The 18,376-nt window shown below is 50.5% G+C and overlaps 6 protein-coding genes across 6 annotated transcripts; 1 reads left to right on the top strand and 5 right to left on the bottom strand.

Moving 5' to 3' along the window:
* Positions 1–539: 539 nt before the first annotated feature.
* On the top strand, positions 540–4,609 carry CABS01_06345 (uncharacterized protein; the record flags this gene model as incomplete). Its single annotated transcript, XM_060539711.1, has 2 exons — positions 540–1,611; positions 1,671–4,609. 2 exons carry the CDS (start codon positions 540–542, stop codon positions 4,607–4,609), a joined length of 4,011 nt encoding a protein of 1,336 aa, XP_060404248.1.
* A 1,213-nt stretch (positions 4,610–5,822) lies between these two features.
* CABS01_06344 (uncharacterized protein) lies at positions 5,823–7,687 on the bottom strand (the record flags this gene model as incomplete). Its single annotated transcript, XM_060539710.1, has 5 exons — positions 5,823–6,575; positions 6,628–7,272; positions 7,347–7,453; positions 7,512–7,580; positions 7,639–7,687. The coding sequence occupies 5 exons, from the start codon at positions 7,685–7,687 to the stop codon at positions 5,823–5,825; spliced, it is 1,623 nt and encodes a 540-aa protein (XP_060404247.1).
* Positions 7,688–9,544: 1,857 nt separating this feature from the next.
* Positions 9,545–10,277, bottom strand: CABS01_06343 (uncharacterized protein; the record flags this gene model as incomplete). Its single annotated transcript, XM_060539709.1, has 2 exons — positions 9,545–9,829; positions 9,942–10,277. Coding segments are annotated over 2 exons (621 nt in total), but the record flags the coding sequence as incomplete, so codon positions are not given.
* Positions 10,278–10,806: 529 nt separating this feature from the next.
* Positions 10,807–11,061, bottom strand: CABS01_06342 (uncharacterized protein; the record flags this gene model as incomplete). The annotated part of the gene is made up of 1 exon (XM_060539708.1): positions 10,807–11,061. The coding sequence occupies one exon, from the start codon at positions 11,059–11,061 to the stop codon at positions 10,807–10,809; it is 255 nt and encodes an 84-aa protein (XP_060404245.1).
* A 789-nt stretch (positions 11,062–11,850) lies between these two features.
* CABS01_06341 (uncharacterized protein) lies at positions 11,851–13,878 on the bottom strand (the record flags this gene model as incomplete). Its single annotated transcript, XM_060539707.1, has 1 exon — positions 11,851–13,878. The coding sequence occupies one exon, from the start codon at positions 13,876–13,878 to the stop codon at positions 11,851–11,853; it is 2,028 nt and encodes a 675-aa protein (XP_060404244.1).
* Positions 13,879–15,813: 1,935 nt separating this feature from the next.
* CABS01_06340 (uncharacterized protein) lies at positions 15,814–17,171 on the bottom strand (the record flags this gene model as incomplete). Its single annotated transcript, XM_060539706.1, has 5 exons — positions 15,814–16,435; positions 16,492–16,673; positions 16,735–16,805; positions 16,868–16,904; positions 16,971–17,171. 5 exons carry the CDS (start codon positions 17,169–17,171, stop codon positions 15,814–15,816), a joined length of 1,113 nt encoding a protein of 370 aa, XP_060404243.1.
* Between the last annotated feature and the right edge of the window lie 1,205 nt (positions 17,172–18,376).

Here is an 18,376-nt window from a genome sequence, read left to right as displayed (position 1 = left end):
ATGGTGGCGGGGAACTGTTTGGTTGGTTGTGCTGATGACCTTCCCTTCTTGGTATACTCTCTGTAAGGACCGAATCCCCCAATAGGGAATTGAGGATTGCGTTAAACAATGAAACCAAGGCGCTTCCTTATGTTGCCTCATTCTCACGTCTTCTCATCTTCAATCAACGTTTCTTTCCTTCTTTTTCTGCTATAGGCTAGTAAGGCATTCCGTGTTGGTGAGTCTGCCTTACCCAGTGGTCATCATGCAGGCTAACCTGCATCTCACTCTTACCCTTGGCTTACCCCTGCTGCGCCTGGATGGCTGATTGGCAGGTATTGGATTGTGGCAGATACCAACAGACTGTCTATTGCTGCGTGGCTGTGGTCTTCACAGCCTGATGCGCGTTCATGCTCATCTTTTCTCCTCACACCTGCTCATCCCGTCCGCCTTCTCCGATTGCTCTCTCAACTACTTACTACATGCTTAGCGGAACAAAGACGAAAACTGATTCTTGATGTCTTCTTGGTGACAAGAGGACTCTCAGTCAATCATTCGCGATGGACGGCAAGCGTCGAGGGTCCGAGGACGGTGATTGTAGCCCATCTGCCATACCCAAGCGGCAACGAATGCTCCTCGGCAAATGGGACGGCGAGACTCGACGGCCAATAGATGATGTCCCGCCAGAGTATCACCGCTACACAATCGCCTGGATCTGCGCGTTGCCCACGGAGCTGGTAGCTGCAGAGGCTATGCTAGACGAGAAGCACGACACTCTCCCGTCTGGCGCTTTCTATGGCAACTCCTACACGATCGACACCAACACCTACACGCTGGGAAGTATTGAAGGCCATAATGTTATCATCGCATGCCTGCCAGCGGACCAATATGGTACCAACAATGCGGCGAACGTGGTGACCAACTTAGTTCGTACCTTTCCGTCAACTCGACTAGCATTGATGGTTGGCATTGGAGGTGGCGTCCCGAGCAGTGCTAGGGATATTCGACTGGGTGACGTTGTTGTTGGTACAAGAACGATGCAATACGACTTAGGAAAGATTGTCGCAGGTGCCGAGATTCAACGCACAGCAATTGCTAGGACTCTTCACCACTCCTTTGGCAAAGCCATCACAGTCTTGAGAGCGAAGCACGATCGAGTTCCCAGTCAAGTTCCCTCAATTCTCAAAGAAAGGTTCAAGACGCTCCCACATTACGGTCGTCCCACAGACGCTGATCGTCTCTTCCTCTCGAACTACAACCACCCGGAATCAGCAGCCACGTGTGACGACTGCGATCAAACCAAGCGAATGACTAGACGCACGCGATCGGACAACGATCTCGTCATTCACTATGGAGCGATTGCGTCCGGCAACCAAGTCATGAAGAATGCTACTGAGAGGGACATTGCTGCTCGTTCCCTTGACGTTATATGCTTCGAAATGGAGGCTGCTGGAATCATGGACACTGTTCCTTGCCTGCCAATCCGCGGAATCTGCGACTACGCGGATTCTCACAAGAATAAAGCCTGGCAGAGATACGCCGCAGCTGCGGCGGCAGCATGCGCCAGAGAACTACTCTCCGTACTTCCCTCGGCCGACCATGAAACACGAGCTGTTCCTCGTCTTGAAATTCGTATGTACTCAGATGTAATCATTTGGTAATCGTAATGTATTACTGACAGCCCTTCGTAGCCCGAGCCCTACCGGACCAGCATCAAAGACAAGCCCAGCTTTTGGAAACTCTCAAGTTTGATCAAATGGACTCCCGTAGATCTACTGTAAAAAGAGCACATGTGAAGACATGCGCATGGTTCATCAAACATCCAGATTTCCAAACATGGCTCAACGAAGACGAGCTAAAGCTGCACCACGGGCTTCTCTGGATTCGCGGCAAGCCGGGCGCAGGAAAGTCAACAATCATGAAATTTGCCTTGGCGAGAATGCAAAAGGATTCCCATTGGTCCCCGCTCGTCATTTCGTTCTTCTTCAATGCCCGAGGCGACTATTTGGAAAGATCGATTGAAGGGATGTACCGTTCTTTACTGTGGCAGCTCTTTCAGGGATACCCTCAGCTCCGATCTGTGCTTAACGAACGGTACTCAAATCAACAAGAGTATGAGGCTTGTCCAAGCTTAGAAGTCCTGAAAGATATGTTCTCTGAAGCTGTCCTTAGCCTTGGCCAGCTTCGGTTGACTTGCTTCATAGATGCTCTGGACGAGTGTGACGAGCAACAAGTCACAGACATGGTCCGAGACTTTGAGGACTTGGCAGAAGACGCATCAACAGAAGGGATTGCGTTCCGAATTTGCTTCTCCAGCCGTCACTATCCATACATAGTCGTCAAAAGGGGGGCGACAATGATTCTCGAAAACCAGCCAGGTCACACGCAGGATATGGAAAATTACATCAAAAGTCGTCTCCGGTTCAACAATCCTCCTCTTGTCGAAGAACTGCAAACAGAAATACTCCGAAAGGCTGCGGGCGTGTTTCTCTGGATCATACTAGTTGTTGACATCCTCAACACTGAGTATTCGCAGGGTGGGCTCGCCTTAAAGAAAAGGCTTGTTGAGATACCGAGCGACCTGGGCGCCCTGTTCAAGAATATCCTAACGCGTGATAGCAAGAACACTGAACACTTGTTCTTGTGCGTCATCTGGATTCTCTGTGCCAAGCGACCTTTGAAACCAAGAGAGTTTTACCATGCACTTTGGTCTGGTCTATCTCAGAGCGACCTCGTGGACCCCGATCCTCCAAACGTCACCAGCCCGGAAGACGAAGACAGCGCCACAAGATGCGTAATTGGTTTCTCTAAGGGGTTGGCTGAAATTACCAAATCTACACAGCCAACGGTCCAATTCATACATGAGTCTGTCAGAGACTATCTTCTCAAAGCTGGTGGACTTGCGGAGCTGTGGCCTGATCTAGGCTTTGACTGGGAGCTCTCAAGTCATGAAAACTTGAAAGCCTGCTGCATCAAGTACATAAAATACTACTTGGCATCGGGTTCGGTCTCAGAGGAATCTCTAAGACAGTTTCCATTCATGGAATACGCAAGTCAGCAGGTGTTCTTCCATGCCGATGCCGCAGCCGCCGGCATTTCTCAACTCCAATTCTTGTCTCAGTTTCCCCTCGAGAACTGGATTCGCATCTACAATCGCTATGAGAAGCATAGGATCCGCCGCTACGGGCCTCGAGCGAGCCTTGTCTACATATTCTCAGAAATGGACTGCTCCAGGCTCATTCGCACGATACCAAGTAGAAATTGGGCACGTCATTCTCAGGACCGATACAACTATCCATTGTTTGCTGCTTTGGCCAATGGAAATTGCAACTCGGTAGCCGCGCTCTTTGGGATGCCGTCCGTGATCTACAACGGAACGAATATCATGGAAGGCCTGACACACAGGAGGGACTTTTTGGACTTCAAGCAAAGAACGCCATTGTCTTGGGCTGCACAAGATGGCCGGCTCGAAATGGTCAAGCTTCTCCTCCGAGCCGGCTACAATGTGAATGAATCTGACTATGGTGGATACACCCCACTGCATCGGGCCGCCAAGCAAGGTCACGAGTCGGTTGTTAAGCTCCTCATACGGAATGGGGCAAAAATCGACCAGACGGGCAAATGTATGCGTACGCCCCTTTATCTTGCTGTTGTGCATCGTCGGGAAGTGATAGTAAGGATTCTCCTTGGGTACAACGCGAACGCCAACGCGAGCAACGCCGTAAATGGCTCTTCGCCGTTGTACGAAGCCTCAAAGGCAGGCTGGAGGGTGGACCCGCCAGAAGCAATTGTCAAACTTCTAATCGAAAATGGAGCGTATGTGAATTCTAGATGCGACAGCGGCGATACAGCATTACACGCAGCTTCGAGAGCAGGCAACGAGAGGATTGCCAAGCTTCTTATTGAAAATGGCGCAATTGTCAACGCAGAGAACTATGAACACAGAATGACAGCACTGCATTGCGTTTGCAGCGCACACACGGTAACGGACATTCTCATTGAAGAAAGGCTTAAAGAAAGGGGCCCGCTTAGCCTTAGCATTCTCGACACGCCGGGTGAATCCGACGCAACACTTCAAAAAATCGACAAAGTCATTAGCAAACTTCTCGTTGAGGTTGAACTAAATGTCAACAGCGGCGCCAACCGATGCAACTCAAAATCAAAATTAGCTCCGTCATTTAGCTATGAAGAGATCGTTCGACTTCTCGTCGAGGACAATGCTTCTGTTGAGGTGGCGAAAGGTGGCCGAGCTGCACACTTGTCGGACGAGCGGAAACATGATAACCATGCTACTGCCAAAGTTCTTCTTGATAGTGGGGCAGCTCTCGATGTAGTAGACGATGTAGACGAGACACCTTTGACCAATGCTGTGTCCGCTGGCGATAGGAAACTGCTCCAGCTGCTCCTTGAAAATGGAGCAAATGTTGACCTGACAGGAAACAGGTACAAGTACACACCATTGATTCTGGCCATACTTCTTGGTCATGAAGACATGGCTGTCGATCTGGTCGAGCATGGGGCCAATGTGAACCTTTCAAAACAGGCTGGCATGACGCCACTCTCTGCAGCAAGGGAGGTCGGATGCAGTGCTTGGCTGATTAGGCTTCTCCAAAGGCTAAGCGATACGTGAGGGATTTCTAAGTAGATATAAAATAAACACCGTGATCAGAAGGATTATGTTGTGTCCTAGAGAAAGTGAGGCAAAGCCCTGAAGGAAAAGAAATGTCAAGCAGTATTGTGCCCACGACAAGGTAGTCAGCCCGTAGCCGTTGTACCGTATATGTAGCAACTTACTGTACCTATGATGTATACTGAACCCTTAAATTTGTGTTAGTTGTACAAATGACGATGAAGATACAACAAATCGGCCATAGAATCGTTTCTGAAGACAAGATGTGGCACAGAAGCTCATGTGCTCATCTTGCCCTAGATCCGTCAAGAATATACCCGAAAATCTACGAGTACTCGATTCTTAGTGAAAAGAGAACCAATAGCTAGTGTTTGTAACCATTATGCCATGAAAATTCGTTAGCTAGTGAGGGTTGTTGGAAGGAGTAGTTTCTGGGACAGAGGACGGAGTAGGTGTGGCGACGATCGTAGTGAGGGCCAAGGCGAGGGCAACGAGGATGAAAAATTGAGCTTGGTAGGTGAGTCGATGTTTTGAGACCTCGGGTGATGTCGAGGAGCAATAGACGACATTTTGGGCTTTCTTTGTTCCAACGATGGTTTCCTAAACCAGAGTATTCAAGTTTCTTAACACGCCACTGGTGCAAAAACGGTGACTCGCAGTGTCACATCTCGACGCATTGAGTAAGCGCTTGATTTGTAGATAATACAGGCTTGAGGACCACTTCTAGGACTTGTTATTACTTTTCTCGGAAACTGGCCTCCCAAAAAGGATATTGAATGCCGCAGTTGGTAAAAAAGCATTGCAATTGTTGAAAACTCATCTGAAGACCTAGTTTTGATGCTGCAATAAGCTGATATAGAGCCTTGGTAACATGTGCGATATTTCAGCGCGTGTTTCTTCGCAGCTCGTGTTGAACTTTGTGTAAAGACAGAGCTTTTGTCCATAACTCTGTATATTCCTTGGCAGGGCTTGAAACGCTTTACTCTTTTCATTTCATTTAACACAAAATCGAATCATAGTTCAAGAGCCCGCTGACCCGACTTGGATGGAGTACGATCACGACTTTCTAATGTGCGCTGGGCATACACGTCCGAGAAGTGACAAGCAGTCAATCATTGGCCAAATTCTAAACATGATCCAGGCCCGGCCAACGTCCTAGCTTGCACCCCATCAACTCATGCTTTCCTCCTGTACACGTATCCAAGTTGTCTCCTTAGTCATCGAGTGGCTTGGCATCGCTGTATGTCCTTATGTCTTTTCCCATGTAGGGCAGCTCGGCTGTGTTGAAAACAGGCCGAGAGAAGCGGTTGTAAGCGATGAAGGTATCTCGATTACCGACGAGAGCGTTGTTGGGGGTTGGTTGATAGATGGATGCGCGCCGCAGCTCGACGGCATCCTCCTGTATAGGCTTGACGCCAGCGTACTTGTAGATCAGATTCAGGGCGGGAATCGATAGGCCATGTACCACGATAGAGAACAACACCAGCCAGTAGACAACTGGCATCATGACTCGGACGAGATCCGTTTCCTCCGTATCACCGTGACCAAGCTCTGGAAACAGATGGCGCGTATGCTCGACGTAAAAGACCGCCCCAGCGCCGATGGGACCAAAGTAGCCCATAAAGAGGGCCTCTTTCCAGCTTTTGCATACCTTAGGCATGGCCTTGTAGCACATGAAGATGGCTGGGATACGACGGAAGACGATGACTAGCGCACCTAGCGCGACGAGACGACCCCATGTCAGTCCCGTGATATCAGGCTGGTTGAATTGGTCCCAAGGCATTATGGAGCCGATGTACATGAATCCTCCAAAGTTGAGTAAGACGTCAACCGAGGAGTTGACTTCGTCATGGCGCTTTTCAGTTTCAGCCAGGTAGTCGCCGTCCCAATTCATGGCGTTGCCGGCCACGAAGCATGCCAAAAGGTCATCGGTGCCGAGCATGCCGCATATGCCAACGAGCCACAACTAAACAAAGATGATCAGTACGATGAACTGGAGTTAAGAGGATGCAACATACTCCGATAGCAGTTGGGTAGAGTAGGTAGCTCTCGGAATCGATCCACTTCCTCCGCAAGGCAAACTTCAGAGCCTTTCCAGACCCGAAGCCGACAAGAGCGCCAATGGCCACCGACATCAGGACGATGTACAGCCAAGTCTCCACGGCCCAGTTAGTCAGAGCAACGCCAACTCCGCCACCAAGGCGACCGACTCCTTCTTCTTGGCGATTGAACAGTTGGACTGCCCTTTCCACCACCGAAGCATCGGTCTCATCTCCCTTACCGGCCCCAGGAATATCGGCATGGCGAATCAGATAGACAGCGAGCATAAGAAACGGAAAACCGAAGCCATCGTTGGCTCCCGCTTCCGAGGATATAATCTCACGCAGGTCTCGGGCCACGAACTTGTCTGCGAATGGGCCCTTGGCAATGGCTTGTGATAGGATCGGGTCGGTGCAGGTGACGCAGGAGGCGATAACGAGTGCAGCTAGCAAGCTGATCTTTGGCACCGTGGCGAGCATGCAGAGGGTAGTGCAGAGCCACATGATGGTCATGATGGGAAGCAGGCACAGGGCCATCTCCATCCAGCGTTTTTGTTGATACTTGGCGGGAAGTTGATAGCCTGCAATCACTAGCTGGACGCCAATCATGACGCGAGCAAGGCCCTACCCAAATCTCGTCAGTCATGGGCCGACAGGCGGAAGTGAATCGTTAGAAAGGTGGAAGAGGGATGGCATACTAGAGTAATAGCATTGGTCTGCCCTTCGGATGCGGAACCCCATCGGTCGCTATCGATAAACTTGGCTGCTAGGGGACCAAGACAAATTCCTATGACGACAGCAGGCACTGGATAGACTTAGCCTCGTCTTCTTAGAATACCAAAGCGTGACGATGAAAGACCTACAAGCCTCGCCAAGATACCATTTGCTCTTGATCTTGACCGAAATGATGCCATAGGCCAGGATGTACAGGCCTATCTGAGGTCAGAAACAAGAGTGAGCATGTCATGGGCGTTTGTTGTTGAAGTTTACCGAATACTCCTAGAACAATGTTCAGCTCGCTGACATCGAGAGTCGGCATTCTGGCGTGATTCTCTTGGAATGAACGCGAATGCAATGTTGTACCTTGGCCAGCAAGGTAGGTCGGCTGATGTTGTGTTCGGGAATGCGCTGTAAATCAGAACACAAAGACAAAGAGAGGCGGGCCGAAAAAATAACAACAGGAAATCAAGACGACAAAGGAAGAGATCGTATTAAGTCAGCCAAGTGGCCCTGTGTGGGTGTTTAAGTCGCTCTCGAAAGACTGGGATTTTCTCCAGCTCTGAAGGCTGAGACAGAATTTCAGGGGTAGACCAAAGTGGTATCGATCGTGGATCACCCACCATGTCGAATTCGTTGCCCACATCAACCCGACACAACCAGAACGGGCAATCTTCGCTCGAGGCATAGACGGATTGAGAGGTCTTGGTAAAGTACTACACAGATTGACAGGCACTGACCTCAGCGCAGCCGATCATACCTCTAGTAGGTGAAGACCAAGACCGGCCGTACTGCCCAGCCCGCGGTGAGACGGCTTGTGAGCGAGGAACCGACGCCACAAAGGCCTTCATTGGCGGCTGCGCACCCCGAGTCTCTCAAAATAGTAGTTCTGAATAAATGATTTCATGATTCCAAACGAATACTTCTGGGCCCTGCCCGCCTGAGGGATAGACATGCAGAAACGTTTACTTGTCTAGGCATGTTGATGATTTTAAGCTCGCAGCAACAGATGGGAAAGCAAACTGGATGAATGAAGCTGCTTAGGAGGTCTAGAAATGCTTTCGTGCTTGGAACTTCTTCAAAAGTTTCCGTGTCATTGAAGAAGACATACTGATTGACCAAAATCACCTTAGAGGAGTTTGACATGTAATTAGGTAGGTATGAAGCAAGGAGGAGCTACTTACCAGAGTTAGCAAAGTATCCTTAGCGGATGAAATCAGGAGAATCAGGGGCAGAGACGAAAAGGCGGGAGCCTTGAGTTTCGATAGTCGGATTCAAAACTGCCAAGAATTCCGCCAAGTTGGGGCGCGCGGTGATCATTCAGCAGGAGGGCGCGTAATTGGGAAATGTCGCCAAGAGACAGGATGCCGAGTCCCGCCGTTCTTTTACGCAGGCCAAGAAATTGAGATAAGTTCCGCCAAGCGTAAACAAGAGCCTATCACAGGCCCTTAGCCAAGAAGTCCGAGGGGTTTGCTTGGAAATGCCATTACTTTCATTGCGACTTCTGTCACCATCGGCAGAAGTACATTTGCTCCGCGTGCCACTCTTTCTATTATTGAGCGATGCAAGTATGTGCCGTAGCTCGTTCGCGATCGAAGCGCCTACTAATGAGAATGGTCTGGGTGTTGGTTCCTGCCTATCAGAAACGTCAAGTAGATGCCTGAGGGGCGTAGCTCGTATGTAAGACTATGATTAAAAAAAGCCGAGGACTTAGATCTCTAGGGTCAATAGCCAAGGAGATATCGATGCGTGATCAGGGATTAAATAAGTCGGGTGCTCCGATGATATTTGATATCCAAAATAATACCTGTTGTTGTTACAACTATAGTGCAATCACCTCCTCTAGCCTTTTGGATCTGCTTTGATGAGAAGTGCACCTAGAACGACTTGCCTTTCTCTAAGGTCTTTGAGGAACCAGCCACTCCATAAGTTGCGTTGTTTTGAGAACATATATCATGGGCATCTGCGATCTGAATCCTCAAGAGCGCACCTGGGCACATGATAGAATTCGGAGCTTCGCATGGAGCTTTCGAACTACTAGCATCCAGGTATTGTACTTCATTTCCCAAGCATGTTTCAATGCTGATGGAATGACAATGGTCAGCTGAATATCGTACCAGTGTTAACAGACACGGTGGTGTAATGTGTTTGGGGACCTACCCGCGCCTTCCATAGAACATCATTGGATAAGTTCCTCGTTTGACGCGTCGTTCACTTGCTGGCTCATTCTCCTCTCTACTGTCTTCTTGATCATCATGCACTCATGCAATTCCCTTATCACGCTTGACGCAGATCGCTGGCCCAAAAATATCTCATCGAACTGAGCCAAGATGTCTGGGTAGCCCGTGAGACACTCCCTCGCTTCCCAAAGCAATCTTTCAGCTAGATCTGGTTCTGCGGTCCGTTCTAGCATCTCCGCGATCAACGTGTTGTACCTCCTTTGATTCGGTTCGTCGACGTGTTCCTGAAACAAGTCAGAATAACACCAGGCTTTCAAAGAAGGCTGATGCTGGAAGCCATCTTTGTTTCGAGAACGACGGATGGACACAGAACCTGAGCGGACTGAAAACAAATACCTGAATATCATAAGTCAAATGAATGGTAGGTTCAAGAACGGCTCCCTTGAAGTCGACTTGAGGATAAAGATTTTGGACGTCCTCGTTTTTCTTGACGGATTCGGCTATCATTTCTTCCCGGCTTTTCCCCTCCGTGTCCATTTGCGATGAGATGGACTCCATTGAAGGATTTACCTTGTTCTCCATGTTCGTTCGGTTCGTGTCCAGTTCAAATGTGTTGTGAATTTGACGACTGAAAACGGATGCTTGCGGCGAAGCAAAGAGCAACGTTTGATGCTGAGAGACTGGCCGAGGCAATTGAGGAATCAATCGGAAGAATGGGCTGCGGGGGGAGGACCTAGGCCTTATGTGTCCTTAGTGTGGCGGGAAAAGAGGCGTGATCAGCGGGTTACACGGGTTGGCTGCACAGTTGAACCGGAGGACCGTGGCGTGAGCGAATGAAGTCACAGTCAGGCACCCTATTGGTGTGACCTGCATATTCTGCCTGTACTAAACACTATGATGCGCTTTGGTGGCTTGGCGGTTTGATGCATCTTTCAGGTGTTGAAGAAAACATTTTGATGAAAAGGGCAGCATCTTCCAGTGGGCGCCTGTGTGTGGCTTTGTACGCTTCCACTTGAACAAAAAGCGAATTTTCACCGATGGGTTCACCGAAAATTCAGCTGATCATCAAATGCGTGCAGGCTTCTGGTCGATGCTCAGAATTGCGAAGACTCGACTGAAGGTATTGAGAGAACTATTACGAGAAGAGACAAGCCGCTAATTCCAATGAGATATGGGTGGCGATAATCAGCGACTTGTGTTTAATCCTCGATGGTCTAGGTTCCTTCCTTGTCTTGATCAAATTAACGTGCTAGGGCAGATCTCAGCATTTTGTAGGTCGCGAAGGCCTCGCTGGTCTCTTGGCACCCTTCTTCCTATCCGCCTCGCTCGGTTCTGCGGGCTCAGCTGGCTCCTCACACTCTCGTGGTCGAACAACGGGGTTGAGTATGTCTTCCGGCGCGATGGCGTTGTATGTTTCGGCCCGACTGTCGAGACTCGATGGCAGTCTCAAAGGGATGCTCAGAGCAAGGCCGCTCGAGACGAGGGTTGCAAGGAGAAAGAAAGATGTTGTCTTCATGTTTACTTGAAAGTGGGTTTACTTGGATGTTTGATTGCTGAGAAAACCGTGCCCTTTTCGGAAGTGGAAGCTGGAAATAGGTGATTAAATGTGGTACTACGCAGTCAAGCTTAGAAATGGGAACACTGAAGTTTAAGTAAGAATTGTCAATTAATTCCGAAGCGACTTAATCTTTTCGTTATAGGCGGCCTTCCGCGTGGGATAAGGACGAACTCGGAGCAGACCGAATGTTGGCTGACTCGGTCGAGCGAGGCAAAGCCCTACAGATATTAATGCGATGAGTGTCGTTCGTCAGTCGGACCCATCTGGTGGCCTTTTTATAGTTCGGCTGAAGTTTCATGTTCGCGAATATGGGTCCCGCAACCTCCAATGTTGGCGCAGTGAATAATAGAGTTGGCATTCGCTTGCTTAATGGATTCATTATACCCCGGAGTTGATGATCACAAGCGGGGTTCCCACTGACTTCCATGGAGGGGGCGACTCGCTCTCGGGCCACAGCTTTTGGGCAAGGGATGTTCCAAGGCCCGTATCAAAAGGCTCAAGGAGCCGAACTTGTTGCCCGGCCTTGCAATCTCATGAGTGACAATCTCCTGACGAAAGTCCCTACATCTTTCTCACCGTGTACCTGGAGGATTTAGGGAATTGCCCATGGCAAAGCGCTTGCATCAATACTCCATCTTCAACTATTATATACTAGAATTAATAACATGTACTGGTCTCCCATCCAAATATCTACTTTTATGTGCCCCTTGAACCTTTCGTTTGTAAACTTCAATGAAGTCTAATGCTCTACTCAGTGAAGACCTTCAGCTCAACCAGACGGACGCGCTTGCCATCTTGAGGCTTCACGAGAATGCGGAGAGATTGGGTAGACACTCCAGTCCACTTCGCATTGGTAATACCGTTGGCCAACGGCGCATCGTACGTCGCATCAGCCACATCGGTCCATTCACCGCTCAAAACCTGCAACTTGTAGCTGGCGGGCACATCGAATCCCTTCTCTTCATTCGCGAAGAAAGCAATCTCAGCTCGGGCAGCCTCAACAGCGGATCCGAACTCGATGCTGACCCATTCCTCGGCGGTGCTGCCCTCGGGAGTATCGAAACCGTTGGCGATGGTGTCCTGGGTCCAGAACCAGATGCGACCGTCGAATACATCGTGGACACGGTTGATGTCGTAGTTGGGGACGGAGGCGTTGATGATGGGCAGGGGCTCGGTAGCCTGGAGCTGGACGGACTGGTCAAAGGGACGCGCGACGGAGACTGGTGCGCGTGTGACCTCGGCGGTAAGTCTCTCGAGCTTGTCGGAAGAGGCGACGACTTGTCCATCAACTTCAACTCGGAGACCTGCTTCGCCGTAGCGCTCGCCAGTAGCGTCCCATTGAACGGCAACTTCACGGCCGTGGTAGAGGATACGCTCCGCGCGGAAGTAAGAGATGGAGGAGGGGTCGGCCAGGGGGTTGACCTCAAGCACGTCGTCCTCGCGGGGACGAATGCCGACGAAACCGGTGACAATGAGATCAACGTAACCAGAGTGGAAGTAGTGGTGCGAACGTCCAAGGCCAACAATCGGTTCACCGGTGTCAGGGTCGTAGTTCTCCTCAATATCCAGGATGTTGCCGTAGTGCTTGTTGTAGTGCTGATTGGCGTACTGCTTCAGAAGGCGAGTGTAGTCTCCGACAGTAACGTGGGCCGCAGTGTTGGGGTAGTGGTCGAGAACGTTAGCAAGGGAAGTCAAGACTTGGGTTGTCTGATACGGCCAAGAGGGACCGTTCCAGTGGCACTCGGTGTGAGTGCCCTCGTATCTCCAAACACGCATGTAGTACTCGTACGAAGGCTCAACAGTGCGCAGGCCAAATGGACCACCGAGCTCCTCGGAGTTCAGCGCGTGCTTCCATGCCTCACCAAACTTGGCATCATCATCTAGCAGGTCGTGGGCCCAAGGAACGAAACCAGCGAGCTCACGGCCGCGGATGAAGTCCCAGTAGGTGACATTCTCGTTGTTAACTTGGTACCGATCGATGAAGTGCTCGAAGGTCGAGTTCCACAAATCCCTCTGGAGGGTGTCCTTGATGTTCTGGGCACGAGTGTTGTATTCCTCAACAACGCTATCCAGGCCGCCCTTGAGAGCAGCAGTCTTGGCAATCGCACGAGCATTGGCGTACTGGTAGGTGTTGATGGTGGGGCGAAATGCTTGGCCTCCGAAGAAACCATCGTAGCCGCCGGAGGCATCGATACTCGAGATGGTGTACTCCGTCGCGTCGGCAATCGGCTCGATCCAGAAGAGTCCCTTGGCCTCGTCAAAGTGGTCTCCCACCCACTGGTTGTAGACCCTTTGCATATCGTCGAGGAGGGAGATGGCGAGGGCCGGGTCGCCGTCAACCAGATAATTTCTCCAGACGCCGTCTGCTAAGCTCTCGGAGTATTGGCGGGGGTTGCTGTCCGCGCTGTACATGAAGGTCGCGTGATCCTGCTTGAAGCGCGGGTCGCGGCACCACCGCCCCTCGGACAGGTGGAATATGGCGGCGCAATTGTTGGAGGCCCATGGCTGCGTCTGCCAGCCAACGTTGTCGATGAACTCAGTGGTAATGTAGCCGTACTTGGTGCCGACATCGCGCTGGTGAGTTCGGAAGAGGTTCCAGCGGTAGTAGTAGACGTCGGTGATCTCCGTATCGCTCGACTCAAAAAGAGGGATGCGGTTCTTGTACCAAGGCGCGTCGTTGCCAAAGTACTTCTCGGTAATGGCGTCGACATCCAAGGCAGCTTGCGCAAGGCGAGCGCCGAGAGGGACCACAGCTAGGGTTGCGGAGAACCTCATCTTGTCAGAATTGGTAAGGCAATTGAGCTGATTCAAGAGAGCCGAGTGAAATGCTTGAGGTTGCTGAGGCCAAAGCTCTAGATCTTTCGACAAGGAGGTGGCTCCATCATTATATATCAGCCCGCACTGCGGCTGTTGATGGCAGATCACTTGATTAGATCGATGTTTTCGTGAATGCTACACGAACTGGGCCACTTCGTCTTCGTGGTCCCATGATCCGGCTGTCTTGGCTTCGCAACTCAAGTTTCCGTGTCTAACAGACTTGCGCTTAATGAGAACCTGCATAGTGCCTGCAGATTGCCCTGAAAAACCACACCCGTACCAATCGAACTGAGCCGCTTCCCCTGACGGGATCCAGAACTGCCGTGACCTTACACGGGCAGAACCGATGACGATGGCGACTGGCAGGGGCAGGTCTGGGGTGATTATGGGGACCGGGGTCCCCGCATCTCGGTCGATTGGCGCGCGAATGGGACGCTACCGACTCAGACGCGGTCTTCGCGGGGGTGGGCGACTAACGGTCATCGAGGAAAAGATCAACGTTTACTCCTTCATAGATACGAGACGACAGAGGTAGGTTTGAGGCTATCACGAACGGTTTCTCTGGGCATGGGTGCACGAGAAATTGTGCTGTGGGGCAATACGAAAAGGTCTGTAGACCGTAGGCAATCATCAATGTGATTGCTTCAAGACGGACATGGAATCCTCAAGCGACAATGCAACCATATACTTGTACGAGCCGCATGCGCTGCCTTTTAATTTGTTGACATACCGTAGCATCATCAAACCTGTGGGACTAGACGTTGGCGGCATTGGGAGTTTGCACCTGAGCAGTGAGCCGTCGCTTAAGTCAGTCGGGTCAACCCGTGCGGCTACCTGCATTCGGCATGGATGGCGCATGCGTGAACATGTTGCATACAGTTACGGATCGACGTTGTTCCCACGTGTCTTGGCTACCTCTGTTGGAGCCCTAGCGGTCATAACTCTTATTTTACCTCATCCAAGTGAGGTTTGCGTGTCTCGTGCTAGCCGACAGGTGCTAACCTCGGGCCAAGTGACCTTGCCATGAGAGGTCAAGCAAGCACGTCGAAGTCAGTACAAGATCGAGCCTATAATTGTGTTGAAGTAAAGGACGGGAATGAGATGCTGGCGCTGCTCGTAGAAGTCTGCAGACACTTTGCACTACTTATGGAAAGGATGTTAACTTTCTGCACATGGCTCCGACACTGGAGGATGCTGTAGATGGGCTTCTACATGCGGACTGAGGGTGGTGGACGTATTTCTTCTATCAAAGCCCATCAAACATCGCAAAACCGTAGGAGATTCCTTGACTCGGAATATCATCTCCTAATGCCACGCGTTCTCATAGACTTCAAAAATCCATGGCTGATTTGGGCTCATCCCTGGAATCACTGCTGGGTTTGAAAACGAGACAGACTGACGGAAGCTAGAATTAAGCTCCTCAATTGCTATTGATGGACTTTTATTTCGCCACGCACACTCGCAGTTATCGTACAAGCCACATCTTGACCTGTGCGCGCGAAAAGAGGAAATGAGAACGTCGACCAATTCCTGTTCTCATGAAGCCGTGATTGATTTAGAGCTGGAATCTCCAAGCTGGATGCTTTTCAACTTGGTTATGATTGTAACACAAGCTTCTGTTTCTAATCCGCGGACCGCGGTGCACTTTTCCGAAGGATCCGAGAGCTGCAATATATTCCTCGTTCGGAGCAGCTCCCTTGGGAAAGGGGGTTCCATTGCATAATTCTCGAACACAGAAAATCGGATGAGACTCAATACGCTTGCTAGTTTGCACAGAGAAGTCCGTAAGCTGTCTTTCCAAAACGATGTCTCGGTTGTTTTCTCCTTCCATAGAAACAGTAAGGACTCGTCATTACAAGATTATTAGCGCTATATGTACTCAAATACGTAGTATCAGTGCATTCCCATATGAGTTTGCTGAAGGTTTGACCTGCCCCAAGGATCCCGTATTGGGGACCATCCAGGACTTGAACGTGCTGGCTGCATCTCAACAGATTCGCCATCCGTAGTTGATGGTGCACTGGCATGATCTAGCGCATGGCTCTCTACGTCAATTTCGAGATCGTCCAGCTTTTGCTGACGCCTCTTGCCGGATCCGATCGTCGGCGGAGCTGCACTTTCAGACACATGCGAGTCCTTGGTGTCTGACATCGACGGCAGCAGACGTCTTAGAACGGGCACGCATCCGCATACCACAGCAAGATTCGCCTCAAGAGCCGTCCAGATCCAAAGTTCAAACCCATCCCATGTCACATCGTAAGTCTCCCTTTCGACGAAATGGGCCCAATATGTCCTCATAATCCCAGCCACAACAACGACTGTGCCGAGGCTAAAAAGGATTATTAGAATAAGTCTTTGCATCATCGGTAGCCTTAGTCTGAAGAGCGTAGGCATAGGCAGGATGTAGACGGCAAAATCAGTCAAGACTGTGGTGATGGTTTGACCCGCCAGAGGGGGCCACTCTTCGATGCAGTGGCGATTCTCCACGAATAGGTCCCAGTAGTGCCACGCGGGTCTGCAAGAAATCAGTCATTGTTCCGAAGGATTCATGGCACGAAGTAGAAATCTTACATGCACTGAGTCCATAGAACGATGAGAAAGATCCATATCAAGGCGAATACAAAGCCCATGGTGACCCATGTCAGCTTTCGGAACCATGATCCGAGTGGGGCTATTCTCAGATAGCTTGTGAGGATGGAAAGCTTCGAGAGGCCTGATGCGAATAGAAAGAGAGTCTGGCCAGCGATAGACACCTGCGTTATTCCTGTCAGCTCTTTGCCCAACCTCGAGCTGCTGAAACCCGATGAACCTTACTTGGCGGCCCAGTCTCTGTTGTACGGGTGTCAGGTCCCACACGTGGAGATCCCATCCGTACAGTGAAGTTGCTACAGCAGGTAATGTCAGTTATCATCTATGGAATAACACCGAAAATAGGAAGCAATCTTACCAAGTATTACGCAAATTGTAACGGATATGCAGAATACCTTTAAGCAAGGCAATCAGTCCCTGGCTCTTATCGACGTGAAGATTTCCAAGCATGTCGTACTTACTACAGCAGCAACCATCAGCCAGTCATCCCACCAGCTCCTGCGTATCATAAAGAGTCGAACGTAAAGTCGCAAGGCCAAACATATCAAAGCCACGCTCAGCGAAGTCAGCTCGATGATCAGAAGTGCCGGTCCCCTTTGCACGGGATCAATGTAGTTCGGAGCCGGCCATGATAAGATGACTTCAGCCGGGGGGAATCTCATCGTGGATATCGAGATTGAAGGCGGTCACATGTCCAAGCTTGAAGGTCCAGTTTTGTCGGGATCCAGGTGTAATGTTTCTTCGGGTTCAACGATAGTGAAGAGGGAGAAAAGCCCCAAACCCTCATTGCAGAGACGATTTGGTAGAGGTGGTGTGGGTGGTTTATGTAAAAGAATAATCGAGAGGGCCAAACGGACAGAGACGGGTGTGCCTGGGAGTGAGGAATCCTTCAATGTGTCAACGGTTTAGATTCGACACCGGTAGACGCTGTCCCTGTTCCGTGCCTAGTATGTCTCATGCTTGGCAAACTTGACAGATCCCGTCAGAACCTTACCGTCGCTCACGCTACGTTTTGCTTTCCAAAATTGTATGGCTAATTGTGGTCAGAGATGAAGCTCATAGGCCTCGAGGTTGTCGAGGTCCCACTTAGAAGCTAGTTATGGCGGTCTAAGCTGGAGCTTGTCTCTCTTGAGTCAAATTCGAGTCAAGGATATGCCGCCCTATTTGAGACGGAAAGAACGCTAGTAGACACCATTACAACAAACCCCGTGGCGTCCCGCGTCATGACCCTGCATCTGCGAGAGAATCGAGGGTCTAAACTCTCAGCTTTTGGTACAGCTGCAGGGTCGATCTTCTTCTTTTTGGCAGGTTTGAAGTGGTCAATGGTTTTTTCACAACGCAGGGAGGGCGCTTTTCCTCGAGATACAAGCTGAGGATGTATAATTTCTGGCCTCATCGTATAAAGATGTGACGAGAAATTCAATTCAAGAACAAGAAGATGTGGAAGGCATCGCTGCGTCATGACCTGAAGTTCAAGAAAAAAGCCCTCGTTGGGCACCATGATCACCCGGATAGGCCCTCGCGATGCCGCACAGAACGCAGTCTAAGCTCCCCCACTGATCGACAAATGAGGGCCCTCATAAGGTAGCATTACCGCGCCGGACTGTCTTCAATACCAGCCGAGGCAGCTTCGTTGGGAGAAAAAACATTCCGGTCTTCCGGATGGCCTGAGCCTGAAGCTGCAAAAGAGTCAGAGGATGCACGGGGCAACGAACTGCATGACAAAGAACACTCTGCGTTCCGTATTCCGGGAGGCGACGGGCCACACAGTCGAACGCGCGAACTGTCAACTGCCGCAGCCGTTGGCCGTAAGCTAGGAACCAGATGCTTCGCCACGGCTTGGACCGCTAACAGCTATCTTAGTCCA

The sequence above is a fragment of the Colletotrichum abscissum genome (assembly GCF_030869225.1).
Source record: "Colletotrichum abscissum strain IMI 504890 chromosome Unknown Scaffold_13.1, whole genome shotgun sequence".
Taxonomy (NCBI): domain Eukaryota; kingdom Fungi; phylum Ascomycota; class Sordariomycetes; order Glomerellales; family Glomerellaceae; genus Colletotrichum; species Colletotrichum abscissum.
The sequence above is the reverse complement of the archived record's forward strand: the minus strand, read 5'-3'. Positions and strand labels throughout refer to the sequence as shown.